We start from the raw sequence: 20,487 nt of genomic DNA, 5'->3' as shown, positions 1-20,487 counted from the left end.
GAGTTGGTTTCCAAGTTTCAAATTTATTAGGTGTTTATATACCGCCTATCAAAGTTATCCAAGTGGTTTTACAATCAGGAACTCAAGCATTTTCCCTATCTGTCCCGGTGGGATCACAATCTATCTAATGTACCTGGGGCTATGGAGGACTGAGTGACTTGCCCAGGGTCACAAGGAGCACTGCAGGGTTTGAACCCACAACCCAAGGGTGCTGAGGCTATAGCTCCAACCACCACGCCACACTCTCCTCCAGGGACGGGAACAGTGACAGATTTTGTTACCATTTCATTCGCTACGTTAGCCACCCAACAGCTTTAAGAAATTCCATACAGAAAACTCACAAGAGCAACCACCGAGATCAATGTGCCCAATGTCCTAAACTAAACTAAGGGCTCCTCTCCATCACACAGGGTTCAGACCAGACAAGTTCCAGTATGTCTGTAATGCTTTAAACAAATACATTGAGCAAACAATAGAATTTTGTTCTACAATACCGAGAGAAGCAGAATTCCAACCGCTTCCTTAAACATTCCCTCAGATCTTCTGCAGTAGCTGTCTGTTCTATGGCAGGACTGCCTTCACCTGAAACAGAGAGGAACAATGTCAAAACTTACAATTTCCTTCCATCTCCCAAATATTTTTAATTAATTTTTACAAAGCACAAATACACCAGCAAGCTTGAATAATTCTAAAGTCAACCACACCACCAATTTTCAAAAAATACAGAAAAATCAGTATGAAGAATTTAAAACAGGTTTAATTCTCTGGAACCCTTGATTTGTTAGAACAGTGTTTCTCAACTTCTTCAAACCAAGTAACCCTAAGTCTACAAATATCAACAGAGTACTCCCACCCATGATCCGCCCCAGGCCCCACCCCTATAATAATAGTACTAATTATATTGCAATTTCTTCCATCCATTTTTCATATACACACAATATAATCTTATTATTACACAAAGGTAACCATAAAATTTAAAAAAAACACAAAGCACACTATATGCAGGGAAAATGTTAATCATCATTCATATTCATTTTTTTTTCCCAAAGAGGTCAAGGCAGATGACTTTAAAATAAGCAACGCCACCTCAGTAACAACTATAGAAAAATAGACAAATACAGTAAAACCTTGGATTACAAGTAACTTAATATGCAAGTGTTCTGCAAGACAAGCAAAACATTTTATTAAATTTTAACTTGATAAACAAGCAATGTCTTGCAATACAAGTACATAGAGTACTTTGTATTAAAGTTTTTGGGTTGTGGAATGAATCATCTGAGTTTCCATTATTTCTTATGAGGAAATTCGCTTTGATATACGAGTGTTTTGGATTACAAGCATGGTTTCAGAATGAATTATGCTCGCAAATCAAGGTTTTACTGTAAAATAGAGACAGCAGATATAAATTCTCAAAAACGACACATTTTGATCACTAAATTGAAAACAAAAATCAATTTTCCTACCTTTGTTGTCTGGTGATTTAATGAGTCTCTGATTGCACTTCCTTCTGACTGTGCATCCAATATCTCTTTCTTTATGCCCCCTGCACGCTTCCTCTCCTCTGGATCTCATTCCCTTCCCATAGATTCTCAAAAAACGATGGCTGCTAGCACAGCTCTTCTGGTAACAATTTTAAAAAAGCGAGTCATTCTCCAAAAAACGTTCATGCAAATGAGATTGGCGGAGAATAGTGAAAACTCACTAAATTTGCATGTGCCCATCGCTGGTGATAGCGATGGCCACATGTGCAGAATAAACGCAAAAAAAACAAAAACCCCCAAATGAGCCGGCTATCTCTCGCTGCCAACCAATACCCCCCTCCAACAGCAGGAGATGCCCATTCTCTTCCCCATGTGCCTCTGATGACCGGCATCCTCTTCCTCTTACCTTGATTTAGATGGCTGACCAGAGGGATGCCTACTCCCTCCGGCCAGCTGGCCCGCTTCTTCAAAATGGGCCTTCCCCTGCCTGGTACATCCTGGGATACACCGGGGAGAAGCCTGAGGCTCTGATTGGCACAGGATGTTTAAGGCCCCTCATATGGGTGGGGCCTTAGGTGTCCTGGCCAATCGGAACCCTCGGCTACTTGGCAATGCATCTTAAGCCCCTCCTATAAGAAGGGTCCTAAACAACCTGGGCCAATCAGAGCCTCAGGCCCCTCCCCAGTTTATCCCTGTATGCACCAGGGAGTGGAAGGCTCATTTTGAAGAGGCAGGCCAGCTGGCTGGAAAGTGCAATGAACAAAAAAAAAAAAAAATAGAAAGTGGAAAAAGCACATGATCATGTGGGGGTGCCGACATAACATAAAAAGAAGGCGGCAAACATGATTAAAGCTAATAAAACAACAAAAATAAAAGGTAAAAGATTTAAAAGAATTGGAGATAAAGGGGAACGCAATAAAAAGACTAAAATCAGAAAATGAAAATCAAACGTCTGGATGCTTGTAAGTGACGTGATGAACTGATCAACCTGAGCAGAAAAAAAACGGGAACCAAAGCTGTGGATATGTTGTGAATGTGCGACCATTGTGAATGTGCGACTGGAGAAAAAATATATAGGACATGAACATGTGATGCCTGAAGACATTGGAGTAGCAAACACTACCATCCTGCAAGGACCATGGACTAGACACTGGCACCAGAAACCTGCCCCAGGAATCTGACACAAAGCAGGCCTTTTAGTCACTACAGTATAAGTGCTACCCTTTAGGTGCTCATACACATTGGCACAGACTTTTGGGCACCAAACAGGAAACATCTAAAAATCCTCTTTCCTACATGGACCTTTTAAGAGGATGGAACAGGCACTGTCCAACGTACCAGGCACCTGGGGCAGCTATGATTTCTTTTATGCTCCAAGGACAGTTCCGCTCACAGCACTGTGCCTCTACTGGCCTATGGGGCCCAAACTCAGATTCCAGTCAGTTTTAGGGGGTGGAGAGAAGGAAGTCAGATACCAAGTCAGTGCAGGGAAGAGGGGGGGGGGGGGAGAAAAGAGATAGCCCCCAGCTTAGAGTCCGATCAGTGCAGGGGAAGGAGAAGATGACTTTTACATGCCACTCTTTTGGGTGCCCACAAGTCTCACTCCTATTTGACAACCCCTCTTTTAAGACTCTCCCAGATCCCATCTTTAACACCTCTTCCAGTCTCTCTACCTGAGAACTTGTACAACATGTTCCTACAAAAGCCAGCCACCATAATCCTCTCTGTTATAAACCTACACACTGGATCCACAAAGTCCTAGCTATCCTCACATATCTGGATCCTTCCAAGTCAATGGAAGCAGTACCTGCCACAAAATCCTCCTGGATTGCTGGAACAAAATGTGGCAGAACACACCTTGGAACCAGTTATCTCAAAAAGACAAACAAGATACCTGGTTCAACAAACCACGACTTCTACACCAGTCTATCACTGTGGAATCTTAAGAGCTCTTGCTCTCATTTCAACTCTTCTTCCAGACACCATAGGCAAAAAAGTCTCCCATGATTCCACTTTGAAAACTCAGCTCACTGCTTACCAATTCCAGTTCATGAGTTGCTGATGGAAAAAGCCAAGAACATCTTAGTCTACCTTTCTTCAAAAATGTTGCACGACTCTTCTTCCAAGAAATGAGGTAAACACCTGATCTGAGCCATCTTTGATGAACTTGAGACATCTTGCATCATTTGGGTATCCATAGCAGCAAGACACATGGCACGATTAAGGACCTTACTAATACTATTATTTCTATAGCGCTACCAGATGCACGCAGCGCTGCACAGTCACAAAGAAGAAAACAGTCCCTGCTTGAAAGAGCTTACAATCCAAACAGCCAGTCAGACAATCAGGATGTCATGGATACAGTTAAGGGGAATGGTTAATCAGATGGCTGGGTTGGAGTAGGGTTAAGGAATGAAGGCTATATTAAACAGGTGGGTTTTCAAGTCTGCTTTTAAACAAGGTAAGGGAATGGGCTTGGTGAACAAACTTAGGTAATTTATTCCAAGCATAGGAGCCAGCTAGATGAAAGGAATAAAGTTTAGAATTGGCAGTGGAGGAGATGGGTACAGCTAAGAGCAGCTTATCTGAAGAACAGAGTTCTCTGGGAGGTATACAAGGAGAGAGAAGAGAGGTAAGATATTGAGAAGCAACAGAATGAATACACTTGTAGGTCAGCAATAGGAGCTTGAACTATATGCAAAGGTGAATAGGGAGCCAGTGAAGTGATTTAAGGAGAGGGGGGACACGAGTGTAGCGAGGTTGGTAGATGAGTCATGCAGCAGTTTTTTGCACAGATTGCCAAGGGGGAGAGTAACATAGTAACATAGTAGATGACGGCAGATAAAGACCCGAATGGTCCATCCAGTCTGCCCAACCTGATTCAATTTAAAATTTATTTATTTATTTTTTTTTTTCTTCTTAGCTATTTCTGGGCGAGAATCCAAAGCTTTACCCGGTACTGTGCTTGGGTTCCAACTGCCGAAATCTCTGTTAAGACTTACTCCAGCCCATCTACACCCTCCCAGCCATTGAAGCCCTCCCCTGCCCATCCTCCTCCAAACGGCCATACACAGACACAGACCGTACAAGTCTGCCCAGTAACTGGCCTAGTTCAATCTTTAATATTATTTTCTGATTCTAAATCTTCTGTGTTCATCCCACGCTTCTTTGAACTCAGTCACAGTTTTACTCTCCACCACCTCTCCCGGGAGCGCATTCCAGGCATCCACCACCCTCTCCGTAAAGTAGAATTTCCTAACATTGCCCCTGAATCTACCACCCCTCAACCTCAAATTATGTCCTCTGGTTTTACCATTTTCCTTTCTCTGGAAAAGATTTTGTTCTACGTTAATACCCTTTAAGTATTTGAACGTCTGAATCATATCTCCCCTGTCTCTCCTTTCCTCTAGGGTATACATATTCAGGGCTTCCAGTCTCTCCTCATATGTCTTCTGGTGCAAGCCTCCTATCATTTTCGTCGCCCTCCTCTGGACCGCCTCAAGTCTTCTTACGTCTTGAGAGGTGGCACTGCGGGGGACCAGTTAGAAGTAGATTGCAGTAATCTAAGCGTGAGGTTACGAGAGTGTGGACAAGGGTCCGGGCAGTCTGCTCAGAGAGGAAAGGGCAAATTTTGGGAATGTTGTAGAAATAGAATCTTCACTTAAAGCTCGCTTAAACAATGGCAATGTGGTTTAAGTAAATGTTTTATCCAGTCCAAAAGCACTATCAATAAATGTTCAAAAAGTATGTCTGGATCAATATAAGATTTTAATAACTTGTGATAAGTTCAAAAAGGACACCTCAGCCCCACCACTCCACCGCATGTAATATTTTCTATAGCGGGAAGCAAATTGTGGTGCTTCATCATTGGCTGTCACTTTTTGTTTTTGCACTGTTGTTTTTTGTTATTTTTTATATATATATGTGTGTATTTTCTTTTTAATCTCAATAATTTAAAGAAATAAATATTTCCTTAACACTAAACATTCTCAGTGTCATAGTGTATAGTTTCAAAGTAAGTAGTACTTATCTCAGCCAACACCTAGGGAGTCTGACCCGACATGTTTCACACAACCAAGTGTTTTATCAAGGGTCTCCCAAAGCTGCCGCTGTCATCCGACTCCATATCTAAGTGAGAAAAGATCATTGTTCCCACATGTCTGGACAGCGGCAGCTTTGGGAGACCCTTGATAAAACACTTGGTTGTGTGAAACATGTCGGGTCAGACTCCCTAGGTGTTGGCTGAGATAAGTACTACTTACTTTTAAACTATACACTATGACACTGAGAATGTTTAGTGTTAAGGAAATATTTATTTCTTTAAATTATTGAGATTAAAAAGAAAATACACACATATATATATAAAAAATAACAAAAAACAACAGTGCAAAAACAAAAAGTGACAGCCAATGATGAAGCACCACAATTTGCTTCCCGCTATAGAAAATATTACATGCGGTGGAGTGGTGGGGCTGAGGTGTCCTTTTTGAACTTATCACAAGTTATTAAAATCTTATATTGATCCAGACATACTTTTTGAACATTTATTGGTAGAAATAGAATCGACAGGTCTCAGCAGCTTGCTGGATGTGCATAGAAAATGAGAGGTTGGAATTGAAGACAACTCCAATGTTGCAAGCAGATGAGACTGGAACAATGACGGTATTATTTACTGAGATGGAGAACTGAGGAGGAGGAGCAGAGGGTTTAGGAGGAAAGAGAAGCAGCTCAAGTGTTGGACATGTTTAGTTTCAGATGACAGCAGGACATCCAGGCAGCAATGTCAGCCAAACAGGCAGAAACTTTTTCTTGGACTTTAGATGAAATTTTGGGTGTAGAGAGGTAGATCTGTGAGTCATCAGCATATAGGCGGTACCGGAAGCCTTGGGAGGAGATCAGGGCACTGAGGGAAGAGGTGTAGAGAGAGAAAAGAAGAGGTCCTAAGACAGAACCCTGGGTATGCCAACCGCTAGCAGGATAGCAGTAGAAGAGGACCCCCCCCATCACTAACTAGCTCCACAAATTTATTTTTCAATTCTACCAGTACTCTGAGCCATATGCCATCAAGTCCAGGAGATTTATTGCTCTTCAGTTTGTCAAATTGTTCCATGACATCTTCCAGTGTTAAGAGATTTGTTTCAGTTTCACTGATTCATCAGCACTGAATGGTTTCTCTCGTACATCTTTCTTGGTAAAGACCGAAGCAAAAAATTAATTTAATCTCTGCGCTATGGCATTGTCTTCCCTGAATGGTTCAACTAATTCTTTTATTGACTTCTTTTATTGTTTTTACTATATAATTTTGCCTGCAATGCAATCTTCTTTTCAAGGTCTCTTTACCTTCCTTATCAATGCCTTGCTTTTGACTTGCCATGCAAGGAGGGAGCGAGATGCTTAATCGAGGGGAAGGTGGGCAAGGAGGGAGCAAGGCGCTGCATGGGGGGCATGGAGAAGCACTGATTTGGTGGGGACATAGAAGACAAGAGATTGACAGATTAGGTTCTTATCTTGCTAATTTTCTTTCAGAAATAAGACATAGGATTCTACACAATAGCTGTTACTTCCCGTTAGTCACGAATCTGCAGAAGGCTATCATTTTAAGACTCTGAACTCCTCCCCTTCTGTAGTGAAGAACAGCTTCTTCTTCAGTTGGTAGCAAAGCATTCAAAATCCACTGAAACAGAAGAAAGGAACAGGAGGAACACAGGGAGCTTCCCTGGCAGCAAACCATATTCTGCTCCTTATAATAAAAATCAGCGATTAATAAATATTTAACAATGAACAAGAAGTACAGCATGTGAACTGGAGTAAGAGCTGTGCTTCAGGTCTCCTATTTGTTTCCTAAGGTCAAGAACATCTAATTTTTTGAAAATTTTATCTTAGAATGCTTCTTACTCACCAAAAGTCTCATACATCTGGAATCCAAACTCCTCTTGTGCTAGATCCACCCCATTAGCAGCTGCCTTCTCTACCCCAGTGCCATTTCTTGTCATTTCACAAGTCGAGGAATACATCACTTCATACTGCTTACAGCTATCCAAAGTCTCAGAGTTACCTAGTGAGGAAACAGACCATAGGTCTAGTTTTATTGAAGATGGAAAATGTAGAGGCCTAACACACACACAAACAAAAGAAAACCCCACCCAAACTTTAAAAGCCTCCATATTTCACTCCTGGGAGAATATCATGTACCTGCCCAACGTAGAATTTTTACAGAATTCCTCTCCTGTACATAATTTTGCAGTTGACACAGAATTCAGAACTAGAACCAGGAGGCAACAGTTTGCATAATTCCATCCCTCCTATGCTGATCATAAGAAAACCCACTGTACTTTGGAGCATATCTTTCCCCTCTGCCATCCCGGGCCTGAAAATTGATTTGAAATGCACAGGACACCATGCAGTCATACATTTCAAATCAGAAGCCTGACTTTCAACAGCAGAGGATGACAACATGGTCCAACATGCAGCCTCTCTCCTCCTCCTTGGTGTGTTATCGACAGGGGAAGAACATAACAGCTGCAAGACTGGGAGATCAGAAATTGGAAGAAAAGACAAGCAGAGAGGCAAAGAGTTTGAGATGGGGTTAAGGAAGAAAAACTGAGAGACAAAGAAAAAGGCAGCTAAGAGCTCTGGAGTTGGTGGTGGAAGAGATCAACCCTAGAAGGGGATTCAAGCTAAGCTGGACAACAACGCATCTGAGGAAAGAGAAAGCTGTTGAATGTCAGGTACGGACAAGGGGAAATAAGACATGATTATGAAAGAATTCTGCATTAAAACAAAAAAAGACTTGAGTAAGCAAAATTTAAAATACCGACAGCACTATTTTTTTTTAACACAATTCTCCCATTAGTTGTCCTTAAATAATTTTAATGCTACTTCATAACAGGAACTCAAAACTGCAGAGTCCATGTCAAATACTTATACTGACAGTCTGTTCTAAAGATACAAAAACACAATATCACAGCATGATGAAAGGACAACTTCTGCAAAATATCTGTGGCATTCTGTACAAAACTATGCATGCTCGCCATGCTCCCTAGCAATGTGTCAGTTAAGTGTCACCTTCTTGAGATGTACTGAGCCACTGAAAGTTAGGAGCTGTCTTGAAAGAAAACAGCACCCACTACACATTATAGCCTGCAGTCAGTCATCTACTATGTTACAAAGTAGAATTAATCCACCCAGACCTCAGTTGTCTGTGTCTCTCTGGTTCTCTATAAAATTTCAACAATTAAACATTATATGCATGAGGACCTCCCCATTCCCAATGTCTTTTACCCAACCCCTCAAATCCATCCAGATCTACACTAACAAAGATTAAACTCAAACATGTGCAATTATTATGCATACAATGGAGAAATAGATCTTACCTGGTATTTTTCTCTCCTTTAGTCCTGCTAGACCAGTCCAAAACCTGTGGGCTTCTGCCCATCAACCAACAGATGGAGGCAGATATTAAAGACTTGTGAGCTCTGTCCTACAAGGGCATCATGCAGCCTTTGGCATTTTGAACTAGAAGGCAACGGAGGCAATGTGTTTTTTCTTTTCTTTGGCGTTACAGAATACAAGTAGATAGGAGCATAATGAAAACAATTCTCCCCCACCCCACCCCCATTTTTTTTTAATAGCAAGTGAATCACTGAAAAAGAAACTGTATTTTTAAATCTACATTGAAAAATTTGCCACCATCCAAAAAGAAAGTGTTCTAAGCCATCAAGACAGAGTATATTTAACACAAGAGCATGTCTTTAATCTATGCTATCTCAGAAAACTAAATAGACCCAGGTGCACGGGACATACTTCAGTGACACCAATTGTGGCCTTCAAAGTCATAGCATTCTGGCTCCTTCAACAGAGTTCAAAAGGTGATGCAGCTCTTGGGATGTCTACATAGGTACAGGTTGAGTTGTAGATTATTTTAAAATTGAACAGGAGACAAAAGGCCAATTCGCCTATCACATGCATGTGTTCCATAGCTGAGGCCATATTTCCAAAAACTGTTTGCACTGTGGTTTCCCTAATGAAATCCTGAGATACACAATTCTTTTTTACTCCTCACAGCAATTGTAAGGTTTGTTAAGCTTTAGATAAAATCTGTGCCACCTGAGGATAGTGTAATAGCTTAAAAAAACTGCATCCCTGTTCTGCTTTGCACAAAGTGTGTTGAAGTCTATGTGCTCATTCAATCTCCAATGATATATTTAGTAATTGAATAAGAGGTGGTTTCATAATTAAGAGAACTGGGTCATTTGCTCCTGCTCCTTCTAGCAGCCAGAAATATGCAAGATTAGCCTGGAGGCTCAAAATTGTTTTGACTTCACCTTCTAGAATCAATATTTTGTCTATGGCCTCCGTGCACTCCATCAGTTGCATCCTATCAGTGAAAGCAAACATCCCAGTATGCATTTGGGGTAGCTCAGACTTAGCATTTTGAATAAATAGGAAGTTTCTGGCTACCATTTCTTCAAATTTCAAGCAGTGACTCCTTGTTAGAGAAAGTGCGTTATTAGTGAACACCATGAGAACAGGTACCCTAGTTAACCATGGGACAGAGCCGATGGAGACTAATTGTGTCCCCGTGCCATTCTCTAGCACTTGAAACTAGCTTTAAACTGGCTGTTCCAATTTAATGGAACAGCATCTATAAAATGCCAGTATCAATGCTAGACAACTAGCAACTGAATTGAACAATTAAAAAAAACCCAACAAAAAACAACACTGCAGAAACTGCTTTTGGATTTAAGTGAACTACTGTTAAATTATATCATTTGTGTTTTATCTGCTTTTGATGTGGTAACAAGTCTTGCCTGCTGTTCAGATTTCTATCAGCTGCAACATCTTTCCAACACGTGTCCAGATTGCTCAAGTATCTTACTGTTAATGAAACAGATTCACCCATCATTGATGGCATTAAGCAGCATTTCCAACGTTTAATAGGCACAGCTAACGTCGTTCCACTGCACAAAAAGGGTTGCAGGGCAGAGGCTGCAAACTACAGACTGGTGAGTCTCACATCAATAGTATGCAAACTCATGGAAACACTAATCAAACGTAAATTAGACGCAATCTTGGATGAATCTATAGGATCCCAGTCAACACGGGTTCACCAAGGGTAGGTCCTGCCAATCCAATCTCATCATCCTTAGACTGGAAAATGGCCAACGTCATTCCATTGCACAAAAAGGGTTGCAGGACAGAAGCTGCAAATTACAGACCGGTGAGTCTCACATCGATAGTGTGTAAACTCATGGAGGCACTAATTAAACATGAAATAGATATGATTCTGAGCAAAGAGAATCTACGGGATCCCCACCAACACGGATTTACCAAGGGTAGGTCCTGCCAATCCAATCTAATTAGTTTCTTTGATTGGGTCACCAGAAAACTGGATTTGGGAGAGTCCTTAAGACATCGTGTACTTGGACTTCAGTAAAGCTTTTGATAGCGTTCCACACCATAGGTTATTAAGCAAGATGAAATCACTGGGATTAGGAGAAACACTAACCGCATGGGTCAACAACTGGCTAAGTGGTAGATTTCAGAGGGTGGTGGTTAATGGCACCCTCTCCAAAACATCGGTAGTAGCCAGTGGAGTGCCACAGGGCTCGGTGTTGGACCAGATCCTTTTCAACATGTTCGTAGGAGACCTGGCTCAGGGGCTTCAAGGTAAAATAACATTATTCGCAGATGACGCCAAACTGTGTAACATAGTAGGTTATAGCACTTTGCCCGACGGTATGGCACAAGACTTACTCTTGTTGGAACGCTGGTCCTTGACTTTGCAACTTAACTTTAATGCTAAGAAATGTAAGGTCATGCACCTTGGCAGCAGAAATCCGTGCAGAAATTACACCCCAAATGGTGAGACCTTAGCAAGTACCACAGCAGAGCGCGATTTAGGAGTAATTATTAGTGAAGACTTGAAAGCTGCCAATCAAGTGGAGAAGGCTTCATCCAAGGCTAGACAAATGTTGGGCTGTATCCGTAGAAGTTTTGTCAGCCGGAAGCCCGAGATCATTATGCCATTGTACAGAACCATGGTAAGACCTCATCTGGAATACTGTGTGCAATTCTGGAGGCTACACTACCGTAAAGATGTACTGAGAGTCGAGTCGGTTCAGCGTATGGCCACCAGGATGGTCTCAGGGCTCAAGGATCTCTCATACAAAGAGAGGCTGAATAAATTGCGGCTGTACTCTCTCGAGGAACGTAGGGAGAGGGGAGACATGATTGAGACATTTAAGTATATCACCGGTCGTATCGAGGAGGAAGATGATATTTTCTTTCTTAAAGGACCCTCGGCCACAAGGGGGCATCCGCTAAAAATCAGGGGCGGGAAATTTCATGGCGACTTCAGGAAGTATTTCTTCACCGAAAGAGTGGTTGATCATTGGAATAGACTTCCTGTGTAGGTTGTCAAGGCCAGCAGCGTGCCAGATTTTTAAGAATAAATGGGATGCGCATGTGGGGTCTCTAAGAGGGTAATAGTGGGGGGAAAGTCATCGGAATAGGCAGACTCGATGAGATATAGGATATCTGGGAGAATAAATTTAGGGAAGGAGATCTTTAGTGTGGGCAGACTAGATGGGCTATGGCCCTTTTCTGCCGTCATTTTTCTATGTTTCTATGTTTGACTGGGTAACAAAACAGCTAGACTTGGGAGAATCCATGGACGTCGTATACCTAGACTTCAGCAAAGCTTTCGATAGTGTCCCGCATCTTAGGCTGTTGAGCAAGATGTAATCAATGGGGCTGGGAGAAACATTAACTACATGGGTCAATGACTGGCTGAGTGGCAGACTTCAGAGGGTGGTAGTTAATGGTACCCTCTCTAAAGCATCGGAGGTGACCAGTGGAGTACCGCATGGCTCAGTCTTGGGCCCGCTCCTTTTCAACATATTCATAGGGGACCTAACTCAGGGGCTTCAAGGTAAGATAACGTTATTCGCTGATGACGCCAAACTATGCAATATAGTGAGAGACGGCAATTCCCCCGATAGTATGACACAGGACCTACATTTGTTGGAGCTTTGGTCCTCGACCTGGAAGCTGGGCTTCAACGCTAAGAAATGCAAGATCATGCACCTCGGCAGCAGAAATCCGTGCAGAACTTACACCTTGAATGGTGAGACCTTAGCTAGAACTTCAACAGAACGAGATTTGAGAGTGATCATCAGCGCAGACATGAAAACTGCTAATCATGTGGAGAAGGCTTTATCTAAGGCAATACAGTTGTTAGGTTGCATCCGCAGGAGTTTCGTCAGCCGGAAGCCTGAAGTCATAATGCCATTATACAGAACCATGGCAAGACCTCATTTGGAATACTGTGTGCAATTCTGGAGGCCACACTACCGAAAAGATGTGCTGAGAGTAGAGTCGGTGCAACGGATGGCCACCAGGATGGTCTTGGGGCTCAAAGATCTATCGTACGAGGAAAGGCTGAAAAATTTGCGGCTGTACTCACTCGAGGAATGTAGGGAGAGAGGAGACATGATCGAGACGTTTTAAGTATATTACCGGCCGTATCGAGATGGAAGAAGAGATTTTCTTTCTCAAAGGACCCTCAGCCACAAGAGGGCATCCGCTCAAACTCAGGGGCGGAAAATTTCATGGCGACACCTGGAAATATTTCTTCACCGAGAGTGGTTGATCCTTGGAACGAGCTCCCGGTGCAGGTGATCGAGGCAAACAGCGTGCAAGAATTTAAGAGCAAATGGGATGCCCATGTGGGATCCCTTAGAGGGTTAAGCCAAGGGAACCTGTCACCAGGAGTGGGATCGCTAGGATAGTAGACTTGGGGGTGGGTCAATAGAGTGGGCAGACCTGATGGGCTATGGCCCTTATCTGCCGTCATCTTCTATGTTTCTATTTTCCTGTTCATCCATTACACTGTGTTGGTTCTCTTCTACACCTGTGTCTGAAAGACAATCCAATTATCTTCCCAGATCACGTAAACACAGGTAACCATACTTTTAGAAAGTTATACCAAAATCAGATTGAAATGGAAGGCTCTATTTATGATTTACAGTTGCACAAAATATTGTAGAGATAAACACAGGAGAACCAAATCTACGAACTCAAAGTTGCAAGACAAGGAGTGGATATGTCCCTATGAGACTGGTGAACTCAATTTATTTAATAAAAGTCCTTTTATTCATCAAACAACTGAATAGCTCAAACTCAATAACTCAACATGTAGATGCTTCTGAGTCTTATGGGGGACTTTCTGATTGATGATATATATTGAATCTTCAAAATGGATGCACACTGAAAACTAAATTTATCCTCAGTGTGAAATGTATAAAAAATGGCTTCTGTGGATGACCAAACTTTATGCCCTGGTGAGGAGTGTAGGCCAAAACATGTACTTGTTGAGTCATTGAGTTTGAGCTATGGACTGGTCTGATGCACTAAAAAGGAAAGTAAATTAACAGGTAAGACCTATTTCTCCTTCCTTATTCTTACCAGACCAATCCAGAACTTGTGGGAGATAGAAGGCAATACTTAAGATGGGAGGAAACTCTAAACCGGGGAGTCCAAAAGGTCGATCGCAAAGGCAACGCGAGTCGATTGTGGAGCCCCGTGATAGACTCACGTTGCCTTTGCGTTCTCTCTGTTCCCCGATGGCACCACAGGCCAGCAGCGACTACAGAACCGCTGGGCAAATCAGATCCCCCCCCCCCCACCCTCCGACGTCAATTCTGACGTTGGAGAGGAAGTTCCTCTCCGACATCAGAATTGACATGGGGGGGGGGGAAGGATGCTGGCCTGTGGAGGCATTGGGAAACAGGGAGAACTCGGCGGCAATGGCGGCGGTGGTTTGGGAGCCTGTTTCCAGATGACAGCCCCAGTTGTGGCTTGGGGAGACAGAAAGAAACAAAAGTGGGCATGGAGACAGAAGGAAAGAAAGGGGAGGGGGCAGGGAGAGAGGAAGAAAAAGTTGGACTCATGGAAGGACAGAGATGTTGGTTGGGGAATGGAATGAGGTCTGAAGGAGACGAAGCATGCAGGAGGCAGAAAGGAGGGAAGAAATATTGCATGCACAGCCAGAACAAAAGAAAGTGCAACCAGAGACTCATGAAATCACCAGACAACAAAGGTAGGAAAAAGCACAGTTACTTACCGTAACAGGTGTTATCCAGGGACAGCAGGCAGCTATTCTCACATATGGGTGACGTCATCGACGGAGCCCGGATGCGGATGCCTCACAAGCAGACTTGCTTGAAGAAACTCGAAGTTTCGAGTCGCCCGCACCACGCATGCGCGAGTGCCTTCCCGCCCAGCACAGGGCGCATCTCCTCAGTTCAGATAGCTAGCAGAGAAGCCAACCAGGGGAGGTAGGTGGGTTGTGAGAATAGCTGCCTGCTGTCCCTGGATAACACCTGTTACGGTAAGTAACTGTGCTTTAACCCAGGACAAGCAGGCAGGTATTCTCACATATGGGTGACCTCCAAGCTAACCAGAATGGGATGGTGGGAGTGTTGGCAATTTAGGAGAATAAATTTTGTAATACTGTTTGGCCAAACTGTCCATCCCGTCTGGAGAAAGTATCCAGACAATAGTGAGAAGTGAAGGTATGAACCGAGGACCAAGTAGCAGCCTTGCAAATTTCCTCAATAGGTGTAGATTTGAGGAAAGCTACCGAAGCTGCCATTTCTCTGATTTTATGGGCTGTGACTATACTTTGAAGGGGTAATCCAGCCTGGGCATAGCAGAAAGAGATGCAAGCCGCCATCCAAATGGAGATGGTATGCTTAGAAATAGGATGTCCCGACTTATTGGGTCGAAGGAAACAAAAAGTTGAGGAGCAGTTCTGTATTGTTTGGTGCGTTCCAAGTAGAAGGCCAAAGCACATTTACAGTCCAGAGTATGAAGAGCCGATTCTCCAGGGTGAGAATGAGGCTTTGGAAAAAACACTGGAAGTACGATGGATTGGTTGAGATGAAATTCTGAGACCACTTTAAGTAGGAATTTCAGATGAGTACGAAGAACAACTTTGTCATGATGGAACACCGTGAATGGTGGATCAGTAACTAAAGCTTGCAGCTCATCGAGCAGAAGTGAAGGCAATGAGAAACACCACTTTCCAAGTGAGATACTTCAGATGAGCCTTATCAATTGGTTCAAATGGAGGCTTCATGAGTTGAGTAAGGACAACATTGAGGTCCCAAACCACAGGAGGCGGTTTGAGAGGAGGTTTGACATTGAAAAGTCCTTTCATGAATCTGGAAACCACCGGATAAGCAGAGAGGGGTTTCCCTTCAATAGGCTGATGGAAAGCTGCAATTGCACTGAGATGGACTCGTATAGATGTAGACTTGAGGCCAGAATTGGATAAGTGCAAAAGATAAGGAGGAATGCTGAGGCTCTTTATGATGAGAAAAACACCATGTAGAAAATCTAGTCCATTTATGGTGATAGCATTGTCTAGTGGTAAGCTTCCTAGAAGCTTCTAAAACATCTCGTACAGATTGAGAAAACTGAAGAGGGGTTATGTTGAAAGGTACCAAGCTGTCAAGTGTAGAGACTGCAGGTTGGGATTAAGCAGAGATCCTTGACTCTGTGTAAGCAGAGAAGGAAAAACTGGTAGAAGGTAAGGCTCCCTGCTGCTGAGTTGAAGTAGAAGGGAGTACCAGGGTTGTCTCGGCCACCGAGGAGCGATTAGAATCATGGTGGTATGATCGTTTTTCAATTTGACCAAAGTCTTGAGAAAGAGAAGGAATGGAGGAAATGTGTAGAGGAAAAGATTCGTCCATTCCAGAAGAAAAGCATCTGCTAAGAGTCGAGGAATGGAGAGTCCATTCGTGAGGTTGCCCGCCACAGACGACTCAAGTTGTCCGCCAAGCAATTCTTTGCCCCTTGAATGTAGACAGCTTTGAGGAAGGTGTTGTGGCAGATTGCCCAGTCCCAAACTTCCAGAGCTTCTTGACAAAGGGAGGCAGACCCCGTCCCTCCCTGTTTGTTGACATAATACATGGCGACTTGGTTGTCCGTCCAAACGAGGACTACTGTGTCGTGAAGTAGATATTGAAAAGCATGGAGAGCTTTGAGGATCGCTCTGAGTTCCAACTGATTGATATGACACTGACGATCTGTACTGGTCCAGAGGCCTTGAGTGCGGAGACCATCGAGATGAGCGCCCCAAGCATAGGTCGAAGAGTCTGTCGTGAGGACCTTCTGATGAGGGGGTGTTTGAAAAAGCAAGCCTCTGGAAAGGTTGGAAGAGAGCATCCACCAATGGAGAGGCTGCTTCAAAGAAGGAGTGACTTTGATGTGTCGAGAAGGAGGATCGCAAACCTGCGTCCATTGAGATGCCAGGGTCCACTGAGGAATTCTGAGGTGAAGTCTGGCAAAAGGAGTCACGTGTACTGTGGAGGCCATGTAACCTAGGAGTACCATCATGTGCCTCGCTGAGATGGAAGATCAGGAAGACACTGTATGACAGAGTTGAAGTAGAGCTTCCAGACGTTGCTGTGGAAGGAATGCTCTGAGTTGGACAGTGTCCAGAACAGCTCCAATGAATCAGAGTCTGTGAGGGTTGAAGCTGAGATTTGGGAAAATTGATCTCGAATCCCAAACTTTGGAGGAACCAGGTAGTTTGTTGGGTCGCTACAATAAACCCTTGAGACGTGGAATCCTTGATGAGCCAGTCGTTGAGGTAGGGAAACACCTGAAGACCATGATTTCTTAGAGCTGCTGCTACCACTAACAGGCACTTGGTGAACACTCTGGGAGACGAGGCCAGGCCGAATGGTAGTACTCTGTATTGATAATGCAGATTCCCCACCCGAAATATGAGGTACTGACGAGAGGCTGGATGAATGGGAATATGAGTGTAGGCCTCATTGAGATCCAGAGAGCATAACCAGTCGTTCTGCTCGAGAAGGGGATAAAGGGATGCCAGGGACAACATTCGAAACTTTTCTTTGACTAGAAATTTGTTGAGAGCCCTGAGATCCAAAATGGGTCGCAGATCACCCGTCTTCTTCGGAACAAGGAAGTAACGGGAGTAAAAACCCCTGTTTTGCTGCTCCAAGGGAACTGGTTCGATGGCATGGAGATGAAGCAGAGCTTGAGCTTCCTGAAAAAGAAGGGCGGTCTGGGATGGATTAGAGGGATACTCTCTTAAGAGGAAGCTCTGGTGGAACCTGAGTGAAATGAAGAGAGTATCCTTCTCTGAGGATGATAAGCACTCAGAGGTCGGAGGTAATTAATGTCCATCGGTCGTAAAAATGATGGAGACGACCTCCTATAGGGGGAAAATGAGACAGAGTCAGAACGGTGGAGGTTATGCTCTGTTTTAAACAGTCAAAAAGGCTGAGAAGCCTTAGGTGCAGCAGAAGGTTGGGGTTTTTGCTGCTTCTGAGGTTGCTGCTTCTTAAGAGGAGGGCGAGTGTATGGAGCCGGCTTTGGAGTATAACACCGTTGGTATAAAAGAGCAGAGCGTGCAGGCTTGGCAGGAGCTGGCTCTGGCTTAGGTCTGACAATTGAAGCAAAAGATTTCTCATGGTCAGACAATTTCTTGGTGGCTGCCTCGATAGATTCATCAGAGGTCATTGCCCTCACAAGGAATGTTAGCTAAGAGGTCTTGAAGATTAGGGTCCATATCGATGGTACGAAGCCAGGCAAGACGACACACAGCCAGAGTAAGCAGCTGCTCGAGCAGACAACTCGAATGCATCATAAGACTGGAGGAGATGCAACCGGAGTTGAGACAAAGAAGCAACAACTTCTTGAAATTCAAAGTGCATTTGAGAATCCAAATAATGCAAAAACTTTGGCAATAAAAAAATCAGAAATTCAAAATAAGTGATGAATTGAAAATTATAATTGAGGACTTTAGAGGACATCATAGCATTTTGATAGATGCGACGTCCAAATTTGTCCATAATCTTCCCTTCCAGGAGGAACGGTGGCATAAACCTTGGAAGGATGGGACCTCTTTAAGGAGGACTTGACAAGGAGGGATTGATGAGATAACTGAGTGTTGTCAAATCCTTTGCGATGCACAGTTTTATACCTAGAGTCCAATTTTCCTGGAACAGCTGGTATGGAAAAAGGTGTCTCCATCAAAAGTCTGATTTAAAAGCTTATAATGTGGAAGCTTAAGAGACTTTGCATGACTTCTAGATACTCCTTAGAGTATTTTGAGCCAGTATCTAATTGAAGATTCAAGTCCACAGCCATCTGACGAAGGAAAGACGAGAAAGATAGCTGATCTGCCAATGCTTTGCCTCGAGAAGGACTCGAGGACGTCGAGGCAGCCTGAGTCGAAGATGAAGCTTCGGCATCAAAGGAACATGGTGACTTAAACGAGGCAATCGAAACCGGAATATCCTCGAGGTCCGGCATCGGAGACCTCAAACGAGGAGTCGGTGGTCTGGTTGAGGTTGGAATAGATTGAGGCTTAGAAGAAGATGGTCTGTCTCGAGAAGAAGAACTATGCCTGGAAGGATGCCTCAAGGAAGGCCTCGAATGTCAGTGAGAACTGTGTCTGGAACCAGATCTCAAGGATTGGGGAGACTTTGCCTCGGAGACGAGAGCAGCCGAGAAATCGCGTGCTGACACTTGCTACACCTCTTGAAGCCCGTGACAGGCCGGGACATAGAAGGAAAAATAGCCGCCGCAAGATCGAAGCCCTTGGGCTGTGGCCGAGCGGCCTGTCCCGAAAAACGAACGGAAGAAGAAAATTTTTTTTTTTTTTACTAAAAATAAAAGAAATAAAACAAGAACAGCGATTCGTGAGGAAATAAATACAAACCGCGGTTCAGAGAAGGCACAAAGGAACGAAGTTAAACGCAGAGAGTCAAAGACGGACTTCTCGGCTCCGTGGAAAACTGAGAACTGAGGAGACGCGCCCTGTGCTGGGTGGGAAGGCACTCGCGCATTCGCAGGCGACTCAAAACTTCAACTTTCTTCAAGCAAGTCTGCTTGTTTGGCGTCCGCATCTGGGCTTCGTCAATGACGTCACCCATATGTGAGAATACCTGCCTGCTTGTCCTGGGATAAATGATTTTATTTTAAATTTAGTGATCAAAATGTGTCCATTTTTAGAATTTATATCTGCTGTCTATATTTTAAACTATGGCCCTCTTTTACTAAACCACAGTAGCGGATTTTATTGCAGGGAGCCTATGAGTGTCAAGAGCAGCACAGGTCATTCAGCACAGATCCCTATGCTAAAAACTGCTATCGCAGTTTAGTAAAAAATGGAAGGGGTATATTTGTCTATTTTTGTATAGTTGTTACTGAGGTGACATTGCATATTTTAAAGTCATCTGCCTTGACCTCTCTGAAACCCCCCTCCCCCGAATATAAATGATAATTAACATTTTCTTTGTGTACAGTGTGCTTTATGTTTTTTTAAATTTTATTGTTGGTAGATCATTTTGACTTGGTCATTTTAAAAGTAGCTCGCAAGCCAAAAAAGTGTGGGCACCCCTGCTCTAAACCCATGGTCAACTAACTTTGCTTCCATACAGCATCTGCTCATGCTGCCACAACAGCCTACAATATCTTGCAAACAAGTGAAGATTATGTGCCCATCCTACAAATGACTATCAGTGCCACTGCACAAGAAGCAGCTACTGCCCTGGTAGATGTGCTCTCAAACCTATAAAGCACAATTATACCTATAACAGGTGTTATCCAGGGACAGCAGGCAGATATTCTCACATGTGGGTGATGTCATCCACGGAGCCCGATATGGAAAGTTCAAAAAGAGTACTGTCACTTTAGTCTCCAGATTGCCCATACTGGATATAGGCTCATGGGACCATTATTTCAGTAGAAAGCTAAAAAGCCAACTAGGGGAGGTAGTAGGAAGGGTAGTGTGAATATCTGCCTGCTGTCCCTGGGCAACATGTTTTAGAGGTAAGTAACTGTGCTTTATCCTAGGACAAGTAGGCTGTATATTCTCATATATGGGACTCCATAGCTGAGACAAAAATGGGCTGGAGGGAAGTTGGCTGTCATGTAGAAAATAATTTTTTTTTTTTTTTTT

At 43.5% G+C, this 20,487-nt stretch overlaps 1 protein-coding gene across 9 annotated transcripts in view; it reads right to left on the bottom strand.

Moving 5' to 3' along the window:
- The window catches only part of LARP4 (La ribonucleoprotein 4), a 246,832-nt gene that overhangs the window by 143,841 nt on the left and 82,504 nt on the right, over nucleotides 1-20,487 (bottom strand). For 4 of the 9 annotated variants that reach the window (XM_033939028.1, XM_033939030.1, XM_033939031.1 and 1 more), the window contains 2 exons: nucleotides 7,381-7,536; nucleotides 495-582 (listed from right to left, as the gene is read on the bottom strand). In XM_033939028.1, the coding sequence (XP_033794919.1) occupies nucleotides 495-582; nucleotides 7,381-7,495 (203 nt within the window). In that variant the 5' untranslated portion in view covers nucleotides 7,496-7,536. Of the gene's footprint in view, nucleotides 1-494; nucleotides 583-7,380; nucleotides 7,561-8,854; nucleotides 8,997-20,487 lie in introns of all 9 variants that reach the window. The other 5 variants (XM_033939027.1, XM_033939024.1, XM_033939033.1 and 2 more) reach the window with 2 other exon arrangements.

The sequence above is a fragment of the Geotrypetes seraphini genome, chromosome 3 (genome assembly GCF_902459505.1).
Source record: "Geotrypetes seraphini chromosome 3, aGeoSer1.1, whole genome shotgun sequence".
NCBI lineage: Eukaryota > Metazoa > Chordata > Amphibia > Gymnophiona > Dermophiidae > Geotrypetes > Geotrypetes seraphini.
The sequence above is the reverse complement of the archived record's forward strand: the minus strand, read 5'-3'. Positions and strand labels throughout refer to the sequence as shown.